The following is a 19,642-nucleotide window of genomic DNA, read 5'->3' as shown; positions in this document are numbered from 1 at the left end:
TTAAAGTACACTTGCATCTATGACGATGATGAGAAGCTCTTGTTTTCTTATTCCTTTCACATTACTTTGTGTTATTGTATGTATGAGGCACAAATGGGATTTCATATTTGATAGATCTGTCTAGTGCCTGATCTCTCTGGGGCGCTGTGCAGACTGATAGCTGAGTCTTGCTGTGCTTATTTGAATTAAGCTGTGGGATATCCAGCAGTGACAAGTGAGGATGGTGGGCAGGAGTGCTGTCTCTGGCTTCAGTGCGTGGCACTGACAGAGTGCAGGTGCCAGGCTCTCCAGAGGGGAGATGCACAGTGAGTCCTCGCGCTTGTGCTTCTGTTCAGTTCCTACTCATGTAAGAAGAACCGGCCAAAAGATTTAGTGCAGAAATAGAGGGTTATGCATACGTGCAGAGAAATGAAGTAGCATTAAAAAATTTAATTCTGTGAATTTTACAGTTAAGATTTGGTAAAGTCTTTATGAATTTGCATTTAATAATATAAATGTATATGTAAAAATGTTTAATAAATACTTTTAAAAAAGAAAAGATTTGGTAAAGTCATTCTTTTGATTTACTTTAACTTCACTACATTTGATCAGTTTTGAATTACTAGCAATTTAAAATTAGCTTTGCTTCAGCAAACAAATTATAATTTGTTTTCTGAATTATAAAATTCAATTATAAACAAATATAAAATCTGTCTTTAGTGCTATAATTTGAAAAAATGGTCAAATCTGAGGATGTGGTGGATGGTTGTATACTTAACTCTTACTTAATTGACTATTTCTCTAAAACTTGTTAATTTACTTTTATTATTGAAATACTTGAAAAATAACTTAAACAGTGCTTTTCACTATTATTGGTATCTTAGACTATTTCTGTTAATGAAGAAACTCATTCTTAAGTATTCTGTTACAAAATAATAATTTATTTTTTGTGACTTTTAAAAATAGAGCTATGACAAGTGCTTTCTTGGATCTTCAGAAACCGCTGATGCCAATAGGGTATTCTGTGGCCAGCTTGGGGCTGTGTATGTGTTCAGTGAAGCTCTTAACCCAGCACAGATATTTGCAGTTCATCAACTGGGACCTGGTTATAAGGTAGGAAGGACCACATTATTACAAGTTTTCTGCAACCGTCTTATTGTATGGTCTCCTGTAACACTAGTATTTAGTGAAAATTTTTGTTCAGTGTTGGCAAGTGTTATCCCAACTTTTTGAGCCCTACTGTGCTGTGCCTTTTCATCTATTCTTTCTGTCTTTAATTATATCCTTTCATGAACTTTTTATTTTTTCATGAAGATATTCTGATATTAAAGACGTGCTTTCGTTATCAATTCTGAAAAAGTATTTTCTAATAGTACATTGCTTATTAAAATGGTGTTTGAAATCTCAGATTTTGTAATATGTACATTATGTAATGATTATACAGAATGACTCATTGAGGGCTCAGTGGTTAAGGGCACTGGCTACTCTTCCAGAGGTCCTGTGTTCAATTCCCAGCAACTACATGGTGGCTCACAGCCATCTATATTGGGATCTGGTGTCCATTTTTGGCATGCAGGCATTTGTGCAGATAGAGCATTCATACACATAAAATACATGAATAAATAAATCTTCGATAAAAATAACTTGTTGAAAGGGATAAATAAAGATTTAGAGGAAAAAGCAGTGTCAAATGCTTTTGCTTGTCCCTTGCAGTGAGTAAAGAATGGGGTAATGTGTGCTCTCATGTCAAAATTTACCAACACTGATTTAATCATATTATTTTGATTTCTGTTTTGCTTTGAAATAGATGCATTATAGGCAAGATACAGCATTGACTCCTATGAATTAGTTTTTGTTTCTTTGTTTTGGCTTTGTTTGCTTGTTGTTTTTTTTTTTTGTTTGTTTTTGTTTTTTTTTTTTGTTTTTTTTTTTTTTGGTTTTTTTTTTTTTTTTTTTTTTTTTTTTTTTTTTTTTTTTTTTTTTGAGACAGGGTTTCTCTGTGTAGCCTTGTCTGTTCTGGACTCTTTGTACACCAGACTGGCTTTGAACTCAGAGATCCACCTTCCTCTGCCTCCTGAGTACTCGAGTTACAGGTGTGTACCACTATGCCTGGCTACTGATTAGTTTTTAATGAGCATAGTTGGTAAGTACAGGTACACTATTTGTAGAGTTGTACAGCTTCAGACTATTTGGAGGTGAGACAAAATTATACATTATAAATCAAAGTTGAGCCAAATATTGTTGGTGCATATCTTTAATCCTAGCATTCCATGGGAGGCAGAAATAGGTAGGTCTTTGTGAATTCAAAGCCAGCCTGGTCTACAGAGTCAGTTCCAGGACAGCCATGGCTACAGAGAGAAACCCTGCCTCAAACAAACAAACAAACAAACAAACAAAATAAAAGTTGATAGTGTTTGAGGCACACATGTCTTAATTTAAAGTGTTGCTGCTCTTTTTTTTAAGTTTAATGTTTAAATTAATGGGAAGCTTGTTATGGAAGAGTAACACTAAATATTACAGTTTTCTTTCTAACACTTTTACATTCTTATTTCTGTTTTATTATTTTGTTTTACTCTTTTAAAAGATCTTGTTCCTGGTGATGTAAATGACCAAAATACTTAGGAGAGTCTTGCTGTTTTGTGTCACAGTGACATTACATGCTGCTATCTTTATCCATTTAGTTTTATTTGTCTCCCTAGGCCTAGCTGTGAATGGTATTAGTAGAGCTACCTTCCACTCCCACGCCCATCCCTCTCCCCCTGTTATTGAAAATAGATGTCTTTCCTATCTAATATGTCCTGGTTACTGTTTCAGTCCCTCTACTCCTCCCAGTTTCCTATCTCACCTTCCATCTGGATCTATTCCTTTATCACATTAGAAAACACACAGGCTTCTAAGAGATAATAATAACATGAAATAAGATAAAATAAAAACTAACACATCAGAGTTAGGCAACATAAACAAACATAAGGAGAAGAGGTCAAAAAGACACATGGGGAAGGGCAAGATCTAAATATTATGTAGTTCTTCCACTATAAAAGGAACCAGCATTGTGGTGAATAGATTTGTATATTAGAAAATTATCATTTGGCTCTTTCTTGGCATGTTCTATAACATTGGTAAAAATGTGTAGACGTCCTAAGTCACTGTATTCCCTCTGTAAGTATTCTCTTTGTGCAGGGTATGGAATGCCTTCACTAAAGTCTAGCATTTATATGGGAAATGCTTCTAATTGTAGTCATGGCATGAGAGAGTACAACATTCAGTTATAAATGTCTCTATGCACCTGAGCATTTGTTAATGGAGATATAACTTCATAAGCACAAATTAATTATTTCAATTGGAAATTCGATGTACAGCTGTTATTCAACAGTTTGTATCTGCAAAACTCTTTGATATTGACAGGGTTTTACTAGAAATGTAGATAATATAAAGAAAGGAAAGATGTAAACAAGACCCAGAAACAGTCTGACAGAAACAGTCACACGCTTCACCCTGGTCCCTTGGTATTGAGCAAAGTTACTGCTTGCAGGAGAGCTGTAGTTAGACTGTACAGGATATGTAGGATGTAAGTTAGTCAAATGTGGTACTACGTACGGTACCTGCACACTTTGACACAGAGCACGTTGTATGGTGAGGCCCTTACTTCCCCTTCTCATTCCTTTTGGAATCTTACCTCTATCTCTTTATAGCCTTAAGAGAGGTTTCTTGCCTTTTTTCCATTGTGATGCATCATTGTCACCTACAGAGTTTATATTTAAGAACCATACATCATTGTAGAAAAATTTGCAAAGTAAAAATTCTCACATTGCTGTATTTCACTAAGGTTATGTCTTTGTGTTGATCTGCATTCATAGCTGTCCATAAGGTGTCGACATACCTACGGCAGCTTTGCTTCTACTTTTATGTCACACACACAAGTATGACTTCTTTAATCTCTATAAAATGCATAAACCATCAATGAGACTATTTTTATGAAACGTTTAAATTTATTAATATGATCATCTGTAGTTGCATCCACTTTCCTGCCAATGACACAGCTTCATTCTTTCTTATGGCTAAATAAATAATACCATTGCATAAATGTGCCACATTTTTCTCTCCATTAATTATTCTTTTGTAGGGTTCCTGGGTTGGTTCCATAACTTATTTACTGTGGCTAGATCTTCAGAGAACAGTGACTGATATGTATATGTCTCTGTGATGTGCTGAGTACGAGTCCTTTGGGAAAAAACCTGGAGTGGTATAGTGGGGTCACAGGGTAATTCTGTTTTTCACTGGCTAAGTAATTTCCATGAGGATTTCCATAGTTGTTGGACCATCTGCTTTTGTTCCAGAATCATGGTATTTTTCTTACTATGACGCTGTGTTAGAGCTTGGTATAGATATGAACATTCTTTTTCCCTAAGTTTGTTTTGGTTATCCAGGATCCTTTGTGTGTTGGAGTGTCTAACATATTAAGCATAAATGCACGTGACAGGAAAGTATACCTGATGTAGTTATGTACAAATATTTGCGGTGTGATAGATTGAAAGACTAGTAACTCCACTTCAAATAATTTTAAAGACGGTTGAACACTTGGAATAGTTTCAGAAGAGAGGGAACAGCTTGCCTGGGACTGCTGCAAGTGCATGATGTGTATGTAAATGCCAACTCCAATTGAAGGAGCTGCAGCTGGCAGGGGCACAGCAGTTTCTGAGCAGTGTAGCACTGTGTGAGCAGTGCAGGAGTACGGGCAGCTGGAAGAGACGTGCAGGAGTTCAATTTGGAGTACACATGTGGTATTGTTTAGTTCTTTTTTTGCTTAAGGAAACTATTAAGACTGGTTTGCTTAGTTTTTGTGTGATGGCTCCAGCAAGTTTTTGGTCAGTGCCAAGCCTGAGAAGGAAGCAGAGGCGAGGGAAGAGAAACACAAGACTTTTGTGGAGAAGTGTGAAAAACAGGTTAGGCATTTCCTCATACTTCACTAGGACAACGGCCAGAGGTACTTTTGGATAGTGCCCACCAGGTGTGGGAGGAAATAGACAGCCTATGCTTCCTCCTGGAAGGGAAATGGAAATGCTCCTTGATCAAGTGGCCTACCAGCTCATATTGATGCAGTTCAACCGAGACCTGGCCAAGAACTTCAAGTCATAACAAAGTGCGTATGTATAATGCCAGCAAGGAACAAATGAGGAGGAGCACAAGAAGTAGCTCCCAGAAAAACTCCAGAAGACTTCCAGGGAGGACCTGTAAATGATGCAGGAGTCACTGTTAGGACTTACTCCATGACCATGTGCACTGCTGCATCCATTCTGCTTTCTGGCTTCTCAACTCCAAGTCCAAGCTGGACAAAGAAGGAAGGAGACAGGTTCTGGGGACCCATTCCTGGTAGATAACCCCTAGGAAGATGATAATAAAAAAGTCAGTTTGTAAGTCCAGTGACTCCATCACTGGCCTACAGGCCTCTGTGGGGCCAATCTCTTGAAAAGAAAACCCTGATACCATATTTCTAGTTTCCAACTTCCTCACTTCTGTTGCTCCTCACATCATGGCCTGAAGGCTTACAGTGTCCCTGCTGGCCCTGTCGCAAGCCATCATCCATCTCTCTGATTTGAGTTAGATGGTTCAGCTACCTGCATCTCCACCTCCCATCTGTAATCCTAGGTGTCTAGGGAAGGAGAGAAGTCACAGTTTGGGAGCATGTGTCTCCTGAAAAGGAGGATTGGTCTTCATGGTCAGTGTAGCTCAGTTTTTAATTTTTTTTTTTTCTATCTTGCCTTCCTTTGGAAACTGGGCAGGGATGCCCAGTAATCAATTTCAGATGCTCGAATAAAATAAGAACTCTACAAAAAGTCAAACAAGAACAAAACAACAGCAAAAACAAAAGGAAAAACGGTAAGACAAAACTGGAGAAACAAAGACAAAGAAAACCCTTGAAAACAAACAGAGGAAATTGGAAGTTGATTAAGAAAGCAATGGTTTGGAAACACCATCCATTTCTTATCAGAAAACAAGTCTGAAGATAGAACAAAGGTTTTTAAAGTTATGAAAAACACTCTTCCGTCCACAGTTCACCCAATGAAAACATGTTTAGGTGTGAGAAGGGAGAAGAATTAGGGAAAGGTTGTTGATGACAGCACACTTCAATGAGCAAGGTGGGAAGCGTGGAGCGTGAGGACTAAGCCACAGCACTGCAAACGAAAGGCGTAGGGAGAAATAAAGTCCTCTTTCTCCTGATTTCCTTCAAATGTACACAGTTGATCGAAGAAACCTTCGTTCATGTGAAATTTATGTACATAATTTTTTGTAATATAGCAAATGGCTAACAGAAAACTGGAGAATGGGCTGGGAATGTTTTTTTATGATAAATAGTTCCCATATTTTAATGTCTGAATAAATGATTTGAGATGGACTACAACTCACTAACTCAGTTGAAGTGAGTAAAGTCAAAGTTACATACATGCTTGACCGCTTTCAATCAAAGATAGCAAGCAGTTACTCGATTTAGAAGATGAACAGAATAAGAGGTGTTGGGTAATGGACAGGGTAAACTAAATGTCAACAAGAACATTCACTATTCCATTCATTTATGGTCTCATTAAATATTGGAAAAGTGAGCAAGAAAAATTTACTGGAGAAAATAACTCATATACTCTGCGTAATATAAAATAAGATTTATATTTTTAAACAGAACTTGACTTTGGAACTTTGGCTGACCTGGGACTCATGTACTGGTTGAAGGCATACACCACCATGCTTGGTTGTGTTTTCTTTTTTTTAAAACTCAGTAACATTGCTATGTCTCGAGGTAGTTAATTTTGCATATATGTGGAATGTTTTGTATATTTTATCTTTCAACTTTTTTCTTAATAGTATTCGGTATTATTATTATTATTTCTGCTTCCTTGCTTTGAAACTTTTTCCTTTTTCATCTTTAGTACGTAAGATTGAATGTGGACCTTTATGCATTCTAGAAAAACTCTACACTGAGCTATATCTCTCATAATGTATTTGTATAGTAGGTTGAGACAGGACTTCACGAAGATGTCTAGGCCGGTGTTGAACTTACTCTAGTCCAGGCTGACCGTGACTATGTAGTCTCCTTCCCTCCGCCTCCTGGTTCTCTGAGATTACAAATCTGCTTCTTGAGGCAGCCTGGTGTTTTTAAAACATGCTTATACATATTCGATCTGCTTTGCTTAACTTTGCTGTTTTCCTAGAACTTTGTCTTCTTTATTTCCCTTATTTCAAAAGTATAAAGATAAAATTTACAGAAAATTTATAATTACTATAGCATACCGGTCCCCCATCACTTGAAAATTCCATCTAGTATGATGTCTCCTCATCATTGACTGTTTTTGTTTTGTTTTGTTTTGTACAGACAAGAACACTCTTCTGCCAAATTATGGTGTTGTACTAAGTTGTATTACAATGAATGCGTTAGCTAAGCTTTAGAACTCATTAATATTTTGTTAATTTTCTCATAATATTCCTCACAAGAACACAGTTCAGTTTGCTGCATTTATATTGTACAGTATCTTTAGCCTGCTGACTCAACAGTTTTGCAGATCTTTCTTTCTTTTTTCTTTCTTTTCTTTCTCCTTCTGTTTTTTGTTTGCTTGTTTGTTTTTATTTGGTTTGGCTTGTTTTTTGAGACAGGCTTTCTCTGCATAGCCTTGGTTGTCTTGGAACTTGTTCTGTGGTCCAGTTTGGCTTCAAACGCATAGAAATATGCCTGACTCTGCCTCCCACGTGCTGGGATTGAAGCTGTGTGCCATCACTGCCTTGTCAGTTTCTCAAATGATCATAACATGTGTATATGAATATTACCAAGGCTCATTCTGGCATGTTTTTTGAGCCTTTTCCTAGTCCCTCTGAACGATTCTTCAGCCCTTTCTATAGTGAAGCAGGCTCTTAGGCAGCTACCTTCTCTCATCCACCTGATCCCCAGGTCACCATTACATCTGCTGGGCAGAAATCCTGTTACCCAGATTTCTTTGGAACTCTGACTCACAATAGTTGCCTCCTAAAGGCAAATGTGGTCCCTCTCCTGGCCATCCTTTGCTTAGCTATGCTCCTGTTTTCTTCACCTTTCTCAGGTTCTAGGCACCCATACCTACCAACCTTCCAGCTCAGGTTTTAATAAGCCAAGCAATAGTCATACATACATGCGTACATACAGTGTGTATGTATGTCTGTACATATAAATGCATACTGTGCATTTAAATGTACATGTAAATTCATACTGTGTATGAGATAAGAGGACAATTTACAGGAGTTTGTTCTCTTCGTTTTAGTGGGCAGGTTCCAGCTGTCAAACAGATCTTCAGACTTGGTGGTAATAATAGTCTTTACCCACTGAGCCATCTTAGCAGCTGTCCAAGTCACACTCTAAATTCATGTTTTCCTAGGGTAGTCTAGATCAGCTCTCTCCCCTCCTTACCATCTGAGTATCTGCTCTTCCCATCTTCATGTTCTCTGCTCGTATTCTCATCGTCCTCTGCCTCTTGATGGTAGGCAGTCAGCTCATGTGGGCAGGCTCTATACCATTCATGTACTTGACTACTTCACCAGGCTCTAACCGACTCCTCTCATGCTTGGCCTTTTGAGTTGATATCACTTACGATGCTGATATCCAGAACTGAGAGGATCTCCTGGGGATACCAGGTGCTTTCCCTCTGTCCCTTCACACTCTGGTGAATTGCCTCAACCGTGTTTTTCTCTCTGTTGTTCTGGTTCCATTCAACACCATCCTTGTGTTTGGTTTCTAGTCCAGGAGCTCTCATTTCTGGATAACTTTTATTTGCAATAATTTGAATGAACTGTGTTGCACATAAGCTTGTGTTCTTGAACACCTGGTTCCCAGTTGATGGCACTGTTGGGGAGGTTATAGAAGCTTGATGAAAAAAGCTTGTCACTGGAAGTGGGCTTTGGGAGGCTTGCCCTACTTCCTGTTCCTTCTCTCTGCTTCTTGTGTGTGGATAAAATGTGATGAGCAAGCTTCCTGCTTCTATCTCTTTCTGCCTGTCCATTGCTGGGCTTACCCTGCCATTGCAGACTGGAACCCTCTGGAGCCATAAGACCGAATAAACTTACTTACTTTCTTTCTTTCTTTCTTTCTTTCTTTCTTTCTTTCTTTCTTTCTTTCTTTCTTTCTTTCTTTCTTTCACAGGGTTTCTCCGAGTAGCCTTGGCTGTCCTGGACTCCCTTTGTAGACCAGGCTGGCCAGGTACTCACAGAGTTCTGCTTGCCTCTGCCTCCCTGAATGCTAGGATTACAAGCAAGTGAACCATGCCTAGCTAGTAAATATTTTAAGTTGCTTTTGTCTATGGTATTTTATCACAGCAGTAGAAAAGTAACTGTTTTTGCTTTCAGGAATTACACCCTCACCTTGTCAGCTTCTGCATAAGAAGGCCACCCTTTCCACCCTACTGTTCTTCTGTCTTAACAATCCTCACTCAGATCTGGGGGCTGCAATTTCTCCTTCAGACACACATGCATTGTATGCACACATATGCAAACACACACACACACACACACACACACACACACACACACACACACACACACACACACACACACACACACACCACCTGCCCCCAGCTTTGACCTTACTTAGCCTTACCAGGTAGCTTTGCAAACTTTTTTAAGGGGAAGAGGAATAGAAAGACAAAAGTGCTTCATTTATTTATCTGTAGTAGGATCGCTGCTCCATGGGGAAATTTTCTTTTTATTCTCTACTGGTTTTACTTTTTTCTTTTATACCCATACCTTCTTCATATCTTCACCAGCATTTTGGTTTTGTTGTTATTGGAGTGAGGTGATATCTTCTTGTGGTTTTAATTTGCATTTCCTTGGAGATGAGATTAGGTGTAGAAGTACATGCCTTCTTGTGAGAAATGCTTATTGAGGTCTATTGCATAGTTTTAACCAGGCTATTTTAATTCTATTTTGTTGTTGGTAACTTTGATGTTCTTTCTATATTGTGTATGTAACTCTCAGTCAGAGTTATACTTCACTAGTTTGTTTTCTCGTTCAGTAGGTTGTTTCTCAATTCTGTTTGTATGCAGAGCAAAGCCTTTTAGTTTCTCTTTGGATTTAAAGTATGCCTCCTACTGATACTGCATTGTAGGACCTTGATTTATCTTCTTTTTGACAACTTCTGAATGCTGGTTTTTAACTTCATTTATTTTGAATGTTATTATTTACACATCATGCTGCCCTCAACTGTGTCTTTGACTTTTCTGGCTTCAATTACCTGTGATCAGAGCATAGTCTGAACACATTAATGGGAAACTATGTTTAGATGAGTTCAATTAAAATCTCTGTGAGTACAGACCTTTGTTATACAAATTATATATTAAATAAAACTTAATGTATATTGTATAGATTAGAATCAGTTTATTATACATATGTCATAAAGATTCTGAGAATGGAATACCTGGCCTTCTAGTGCGGTCAGAGTTCACGACAACCAACTCAGATGGTACTTGTGAAAACGGGTGCTGTGGAAGAGCTGTCTGCTGAGCTAAAAGGCTTTTGCAGATTCATTGTGAAGTTGAGCAGGGTGTAACTCCCCAAGTCCTAGGAAGACACAGCTGTTATCACTGGTATAGTAGAGTTACCAGGAGCTCTGCTGTTACTTGGGGATTTTGGAGTTTTGATCCAGTGAGAGTAGATTTATGTCCACAACTCAAAACATTCTCTGATTACTACAAAAATGAATGAGTGTACTTGGGAAAGAAATTGTAAGGCTTTCATGTGTATGTGTTTACAGTGACTGCACACACACACACACACACACACACACACACACACACACATTTCTGTAAGTTATATCTCTTACCTTCTAAAACTGAATAATTCTTCATTCTGACTTTTTCAAGTTCCAATGTACTGAAATACCTGCCCTTCCAGGGCAATACAGACACATTAAAAATCTATGCTTATAGTAGAAGAGTCCATTTCAGGAATTGCTTGATACTGGCAAATGAGACTTAATTCGATATGTCTTTTCACAGTGACAATGTCATTGTGTTAAATGGCGTGTTATTGGATATTGTATCAGCCTTTTTTTTTTTTAACTTATAAAATGTTACAGTGATTAAAGAGCCAGAACTTGGCAAAATGGGTAAATTTATATATGTCATTATCTTAATATCTTTACTTTTTATTGGTTTAGTCATTTTCTATCTTAAAATATTGACCTCATTTCATTCTTTGAAAATTTCTTTACCAATTTTACCATTTTGTTACGCTTATGATTATGATTCTTACTCTTTCCAATAATTTTTATACTTTTGTTGAATGTCTATGATTTACACGTCATGTACCAAAATTCCTCTCCTCCTCCCAGTAAAATAAAACAAACAGACGAACAAATAATTCTGTCACAGACTGTAATGTTTCACGCAGTATATAGCCTTTTGCCCACATATGTTTACTTTCAAATGTTCATTGCTCCGAGTCATGGGTCTGGTTGGAGGCTCATACTATCATTACCGGGATCCTCACTAGGACTGCTGTTGGATATCCCATCGTTGACGTGTGTCAAGGAGATTCTTAATCTTTTAATCTACACGTCAGGCCCCTTCATATGTTCCAGCAGGTCATACACGGGGTAGATGTTGGAGTGAGGTCCACTCAGAGCCCTGGATCAGGGACTGCTCTCTTGTCCTCAAGGCAGGGTCCACTCTCTCGCTCCTGTGTCACCAGGGCAGGGCCCATTCTCCTACTCCTGTGTCCTCTGGGCAGGACCGGCTCACCGGCTCCTGTATCACCAGGGCAGGGCCAGCTCACTCATTCCCATGTCATCAGGGCAGTAATAATCTTACATGTTTAAGGGTGATAATACTGATTGTAGGGAATTCAATTAAAATTAATATATTGAATATTTATAAAATTCAAGGACATACTGTATGCTTTGGGGATTTATATGATTAAGCTTATACTTTTTATTAGAATATAATTAGATCCCCAACATTTATAATTAAAGGTTGTTATGTGTATTAGAAAGGAAATATAATCAAAGTTTTAATGCTAGGATGATTAATTCCAGCCTAGAAGATTTAGGAAATCTTACACAGAAGGAAAAATTTTAAGATTTCTTAGAATATAAGTCAATTTTACAGATATTTGAGACAGAGGACATGATTTGCAGGATGGAAAGGTGTATCGAATATGAATATATATATATATATATGCACACATACATACATACACATACATACATACATACACATACATACATGCATACATAGACCCATAATTAGGTGCAACTTGGTGGTAGAACACTTAGTGGGAAGGTCAGTTTTTTTTTCCATTTTATTATTTTATTCATATTACATCTCGATTGTTAGCCCGTCCCCTATTTCCTCCCATTCTTCCCTCCCTCCCACTTCCCCCCTTCTCCCCTCCCCTATGTCTGTGACTGAGGGAGACCTCCTCCCCCTATATATGCTCTTAGAATATCGAGTCTCTTCTTGGTAACTTGCTATCCTTCCTCTGAGTGCCACCAGGCCTCCCCATGCAGGGGACGGGAAGGTCAGTTTTATAATGAAGCTTCAGGATGTATTGGGTAAGCTTAAGTTGTTGAAGGCTTTGAATATCAAAGTACTAAATTTGGACCATACTTTTTTGCTCAAGTAGAATTACCAAAAAAATCATAGTAAGGAAATTAATTCATCATATTATATATTTTTCAGGATAGGGTTAGAGATGCAGCTTTTAGGTTCTATGATTTTTTAAATAGCCCAGGATGAGTTATATATTGTGCAGTAGTTGGGAAATTGTAAAATAAAGAACTAGCATCAGGACTTACTTATTGCATTTTACAGAATCATTACAATAGTCTTTCAGCAACGTTCACTATGTACTATGAGGAAACACATAGTATACTTAATATAAATGTGACGTCTCACGGATGGTGGCTCATACCTCCAAACCCAGTGCTCAGGAGGCTCAGCCAGGTGAATTGCTGCAATTTTGAAGCCAGCTTATTTTAAAAACAAAGCAAACTAACAAAATGCTTTTATTCTTGACATTTGCTAATGTCACTAGTGCTTTCTGGAGGTCAGTATTAGAAAATACCGTGATGCCACTTTTGTGGCACTTAGACTTAGCTTTTTAAATGAAGCAGCATTTTAGTACATTTTATTATATATTTATAATAAATGTTACTTATGTATATTATGTAAATGATCAGATTAGACGTTTATGGTTCTACTAAATAAGGCCCTGCCTCATTAGCATCTGTGTTACAGATAGTTGGATATGCAGGCTGCCTGCATATGATGTTATGTCCCCGTGTATATACATTTTATTAGAATAGCATCTGGCCTTAAAATTATGATTCTATTGTCTCAGTCTTTTGAGTAGTGGGATTTTAGAAATTTGCCATAATACACCTGGCTGCCTAGTACCTAACTGATGAATGATTGTATCACAAATAATTATTAAACAAAGGCTAGTTTTATGAAAATAAATTTTTTTCAAAGATGTTTTCTGTAGCCAGACTAATGTATAAGGAGAGACCACAGGTAAACGTGTCATCCTATGATTAATTGTCTATAATAATGAGTTAGAGTAAAGTGGATATTTGTTAGCTACTCTCAGAATGACTGGAATTGCCCATGGCACGCCATGGTTAGCTGAAAAGATGCGCTCATTCTGGTTCTTCATGTATCAGGGTCCATGAAGGTCGTATCAGATACTTTGGATATTTCATATTAAAAGAATGTTTTCTAGGTTTGTTACGGGATTCAGCACTGGTATGATTTCAATGACACCTTGTATTATTTGATCATTGGAAACTGAAGTGCAAGATCCTGTGTGTAAAGTTAATAGGGGACATTTAGAGGGTGTCGCCCACTGGACATCTTCTATGTTTTCCTTTAAAGTCATTTACTAAGGAGGTATCTCTCAACACTTCACAGTTAATCTTTAGTTAAGGCTAGCTGCCCAGGTTATTTAAGGAAAGTTTATTATAGAATTTAAAATTGATTTAAAAATCATGAAAGTAGGAGCTGGGTGTGGTGGCGCACACCTTTAATGCCAGTACTCGGGAGGAAGAGTCAGAAAGATCACTGTTAGTTCGAGGCCAACCTGGTCTACAAAGTGAGTCCAGGATAGCCAAGGCTACACAGAGAAAACTTGTCTCAATAAACAAAACAAAACAAAAAAAGAATTAAAGTATGTATGTCACATGAAGAATTATAATGTATTTATATATAATACATTTATGTCTATTGTGCATACATGTATAAATAAAAATGCTAACTGATTGGTTTTGTAGAAAAAATCCTTCTGATAATTCATCCTCTCTGTGTGATGTGATTTATTGTCTTGGATATTGGTTCTTTAGGTTGTACATGGTGTAATGTGCTGTGTCAGGGACTGTGTGCAGGGCCCACAAAGATGGGTATGCTAGTCCTTACTTTTGAAGAGTTATTTACCAGACCACAGCAACAGTTATCAGGTTAGTGTATAAAGCAATAGGTAAATATGAAAACATTTTAACTGCTCCCACCGTTATACTTAGAGTTCTATGTAATTCATGGTAAACTGTGAAACTTGTCTGAAAGCACCAATTACATCTGATTGCCTCTGACTTGAATTCAGTTCTGAGAGGAGTCCTTGATGCATCTAAGTTTTTTAAAAATCAAATTTCAATTAGAATGTTAGGGACATATGTGATATTACACTGTACACCTACTTCTTTCATTCTGTTTTGTGCTCTTTATTAACTACCTATATTCTCCAGGCATGTTTCTATTATTCTGCATAAAAATGATAACATATAGCATCATTGGAATAGGAAGCCACTGTTCTATTTCAGCTCTTGTCATTGTGGTTTCTTAATAGATAATATGAGGTCTCATAGGATTGATAGTGTGTAGCAGTAATACATACTGTATGTTATATGTGTAGTCAATTTCTATAATATATTTACTTATATTTGGATATATATTTGTATTTTTTCAAGAAATTTGAGAATAATATTACATTCTAATTTATAAAATCCATACCATTTATTTAGAAAAAATATTAAAATACAAATCTATTTTGATAATTGAGAAATTTTAACTTTCCCTTTTGTTTTTACTAAAAATAGATTATTTTCTCATACAATATATTGTGATTGCAGTTTCTCCTCCCTTCTCTCAGTTCCTTTCCCCCTCCCATCTGGATCCACCCCCTTTTTGTATAATTAGACAAGAACAGGCTTCTAAGACATAACAACAAACCATAACAAAATAAAATATAAGATAAAACAAAACCATACATCGAACTTGGGCAATGCAAACCAACAGAAGGAAAAGAGCTGCAAGAATCAGAGACCCACTTATTCACACATTCAGGATTCCCATAAAAATATGAAATCAAAAGCTATAATATATGCCTAGAGGAACTGTGGCCTACCTGTATAGACCCTGTGCTTGCTGCTTCAGTCTCTGTGAGTTCGTATGAGCTTTGCTAGTTGATTAAGAGGGCCTTGTTCTCCTGATGTCTTCCATTCCCTTTGGCTCTGACATTCTTTCTGACTCCTCTTCCTAGAGCTTAGAGAAGAGTGGTTTGATGGACACAACCCATTTAGAGTTACGTGTCCAATGTCTTTCATTCTATGCATAATGTCTGGCTGTGGATCTCTGTGTTCTCATCTGCTATGGGAGGATGCTTTCTGATGTTGGCTGAGCAAACCACTGATCTATGAGTATAGCAGAATGTCAGTAATGGCTCATTTTATTGCGCTTTTTTTGATGTGTTTTTGTTTTTGTTTTGGACAAGTAGTATTTGGTTTTACTTTAGGACCCTAGGCTATCTTGTCTCTGGGTATGGGTTCCATCTTGTGGTCTTTTGATAGCCTGCAGGGTAACTTCCCATACAAAAGTTGATAAATGGGGGCGTGAAGGTTCCATGTAGGCACCAGTTTGACCTCTCCTTGTTCAGTGAGTTGTGACAGTGTTGTCGTCAGAGAGCAGCCTGTTTGTCTTGGTAACAGCCTGGGGTTGTTTGAAGATTACATGAGACCCCTTTGGCCAACAACTCAATTAGATGTAACCTAAATGATAATTTTACTAGTTTGTAAAATTCTCATTGCAAATTCCTTTTGCAGTATATGTTAGGGACAAAAATAAAATTTTATTTTTTAAATGGATATATTGAGCTGTTACTTTTATTTTGAGAAGTGTGAAGCAGTGAGTTTAAAAAAGTAATTAAAATTATAAGCCTTGAGGTGAGAAGTAATGTTCTATATTTCATTTAATTAAGTAGAATGAAATATCTAATTCAAGTAGGGAAGTATTGCTTATGTCTAATATTGAAATAGCTAAACATATTTTAATGTAAAAATACCATCCATAATTTTGGACACATTATTAATTATTCATTTTGCCTTTCTCTTCATTACATTTGGTAATTTTTGGTTTGCATTCAGATTGGAATAAAAAAGACACAGAGAGTTGTCAGGCCAGAGATAGAGAAGGGCTTGAATTTGGCCAGATATGCTTGGTCTCCAGTATTTGTTAGTATTTGAGTTAATCTAAACATTGAGTTATTCTTAAAAAAAAACACCCATATTTTCTGTTAATAAACAGATAACTCTCAGAACTGGAGTGATAGTAGCAAGATGTGCAGCATTACCATCAAATGCCAGAAAAATGGCGGGAGCATGATCGTCATTACTTTAGTTGTTACTGTTACTTTAACAAGAGCATTAATGAAGCCTTATTTTTACAGAGTACCTTCAAGTTTAAATCTGAGAGTGATATTCATTTGGCAGAACATCACAAACAGGTTCTGTATGATGGGAAACTTGCAAGTAGTATTGCCTTTTCATACAACGCCAAGGCCACCGATGCTCAGCTTTGCTTGGAGTCCTCACCAAAAGAAAACGCGTCCATATTTGTGCATTCGCCACATGCACTGATGCTCCAGGTAGGTGGGTGGGGTTTATGCTCATGCTCTCAGCACTGAGCTGTGTTCATTTCCCACCGTAAGCACTGATCACCTGCAAAATGCTATAGCTGGATTTGCTTTTGAATTCTTAATCCAAACTTTTGTCTTTAACTTTTTACTTACTTGGAAACTTGTCCCATCTGTTATCATTTGTTTCTGTGTCCTTTTAAATAAAATCTGTTGACTTCCTGAACATGAAATTGCTAGGTATAAAAAATCTCTGATTTGTCTTACCTGCCAGATTGAAAATTACTTGCGTGTCTTTACACCCAACAATATTATGTTTTCTAGAATAACTGAGTTTGGCTTCATAGTTTAGGATAATGGCTTCTCAGCTTATTCCATATTTAACTGTGACTAAAGATGCTCCATATTTACCGTTCATTTGTATGTCTATCAATAATTGCATGCTTGAGAACTCTTTTTTTTTTTTGAATGTTCATAGCGGCTTTATTTGGAAAAGGCCAAAAATTGGAAACAACCCAGCTGTCCTTTGGCAGGACAATGAATATACCATAGGATACAATACCACTCGGCAAGAACAAGAACTCTTACAATAGCAGAATTCACTAACCATATAAAGATACCTGGGACAGGAAATGGTGTTGCCAGTCATGACATGGATGTTAATAAGTATTTTTGTCTTTGATATAGGATGTGAAAGCTATAGTAACACATTCAATTCATAGTGCAATCCATTCAATCGGAGGGATTCAAGTACTTTTTCCACTTTTTGCCCAACTGGACAATCGACAGCTTAATGACAGTCAAGTGGAAACAACTGTCTGGTAAGTTTTCTTTGAATGTAATGTATGCTACTGTTTATGCTCTTACTTAACTCATGGCATATTCCATGCTATGTAGCATATTACGGTTTTTTGGTCTTTTCTTAAGTTTTAATAAGAATGTGTTTGCAACTGAGGCAGACATATGTCTGCATAATATAAAATAAAAATGACTAATAATTATATTCTGATTATCATAAAACTTCTCCTAGAAAGTAAAAGAAATAATTCTAGATGTAATAAAGTAACTATGATATACGGTTAAGGGGAAGGCTTAGTTAGCTCCAAACTCACCCGCAGCAAGTGCTCGTAGTTCTATCAGATTTTATTAAACTACTAAGGTGAGGTATAGTCAATAAGTTTAAACAGTTTATAACCTAAAGACTTACTCAGCTTACAGTGCTATATCATGATCTCAGATTCGAACACTACTAAGTAACATGAGCTTTACTTTAAATATAGTTCATTTTTGAGGGACACAAAAAGGGTGATTTGTTCATGTTCAGGTAAAATGAAATGCCTTTTAATGATGTTGAATTCATATTTACTTCTTACAACTTACCTTATTTTATCAAAAATACCATATATATCAAGCTGTGCTTTATATATTTTCTACAGTGTTGAGGATAAATTTTAGCATTATATAGCCTCTGCTTTGGATTTCAAGAGCAAATTATATAGAAAAACATTATTTTTCAGTCCAAAATAATAAAGACTTCATGAGCTGAGTGTGTACACATACATATCTATTTTTTAAAATGGGCTGTTGCATTTTAAATTAATGGAAAACTAGTGAATGAAGTTGTGGGAAAAGTTTCAGATCCAGTAAAATATAAGGCATGATTTCCTCAAATTAGCTGATTTGTCTTTGAAGGCTTCAGTATTAGTGTCAGTGTTAGTGTTACTGTTGGTAGTGGTGTTGTTCCTGTATTGGGACTGTCATTTTGTAAGACACATAGTTATTTATAAGTCTGTTACTCAATTGTTCTGACATTTAGTGCTTATTTATTTTATCTTTTTTGTAAAATAAATGTTAGAATTTTGAAAGTTGAAAGCTTTGAAGTGAAAATGAAAACTGAGGTTGTGTCCTTTGGGGCTGTTACTTTGAAGTGATTATTTATTATCTTGATCCTTTCATAGATCAGTTTAGGATAAAAAAAAAGACAAACAAAATTAAAGAAACCATGCTTTATGATCCTGAATTTAGTAAAAAAAATATTTTGTTACTTATTACCTAAGAGGAGTGTGATGCATTGTGATCTATATTTTACACTAAATGCTATGGGGGGAAAAGGAGAAAATGCCTTCCTATTTAAACTAGTCCTTAGGAATTACCTTGAATTCATATAATTTTAATCGCAAAGAGATCATATTTCTCAGTGAAGGTTTATTACAATTATAGTTTGGGGTGTTGTAAGTAAATAAATTTATTATAATAATATTTGCTTTATGAATAGCTGTTATAAAATCTTAGTGTTAATACCACATGTAATGATTATTTGGGCCTTTTAAGTAACATTTGAGAATTCTTTTTTTCTGCTTCAATCCAAAACTCATTTTAGTGCTTATATTTATCTTAATGTTTAAGTTTTATTTATTTCATGAAGGAGATGAAAATGGAGAAGTTGACATTCTAGTTTTATACTTTGTTTTTATCATCCATCTCAGTTTCCCCCTCATAATTACTAATTTTAACTTAATAAAAGATGGACATTTTGTTTTTAGTTTATAGCTGATAGAAAACATCATAGGAAAAGTATTCCAGTCCTCTTTAATAACAATGCATATCTACGTCTAAGACACTGGGATTCTATTGTGTGCTCCTTTGAATTCTTACCTAGTATTTTTCACTAAGCATTGCAAAGTCCTTGATATCTGAGGCATGCTGTTCATAAACATGTGCAGTCTGTTGTACAGTCTTTTAATGTTCACTCTTTGAA

At 36.4% G+C, this 19,642-nt stretch overlaps 1 protein-coding gene across 6 annotated transcripts in view; it reads left to right on the top strand.

The window, feature by feature from the left end:
* Positions 1-19,642, top strand: part of Nbea (neurobeachin) — a 657,568-nt gene that overhangs the window by 215,673 nt on the left and 422,253 nt on the right. For 4 of the 6 annotated variants that reach the window (XM_051157179.1, XM_051157174.1, XM_051157175.1 and 1 more), the window contains 3 exons: positions 946-1,092; positions 16,699-16,896; positions 17,572-17,705. The exons of 1 other annotated variant lie outside the window; for it this stretch is intronic. In XM_051157179.1, coding sequence (XP_051013136.1) covers positions 946-1,092; positions 16,699-16,896; positions 17,572-17,705 — 479 coding nt within the window. Of the gene's footprint in view, positions 1-945; positions 1,093-16,698; positions 16,897-17,571; positions 17,706-19,642 lie in introns of those variants that run through there. One more of the 6 variants, XM_051157176.1, reaches the window with a different exon arrangement.

Source organism: Acomys russatus, chromosome 15 (genome assembly GCF_903995435.1).
Source record: "Acomys russatus chromosome 15, mAcoRus1.1, whole genome shotgun sequence".
NCBI lineage: Eukaryota > Metazoa > Chordata > Mammalia > Rodentia > Muridae > Acomys > Acomys russatus.
Note: the sequence above shows the minus strand (reverse complement) of the source record. Positions and strands in the feature narration are given on the sequence as shown.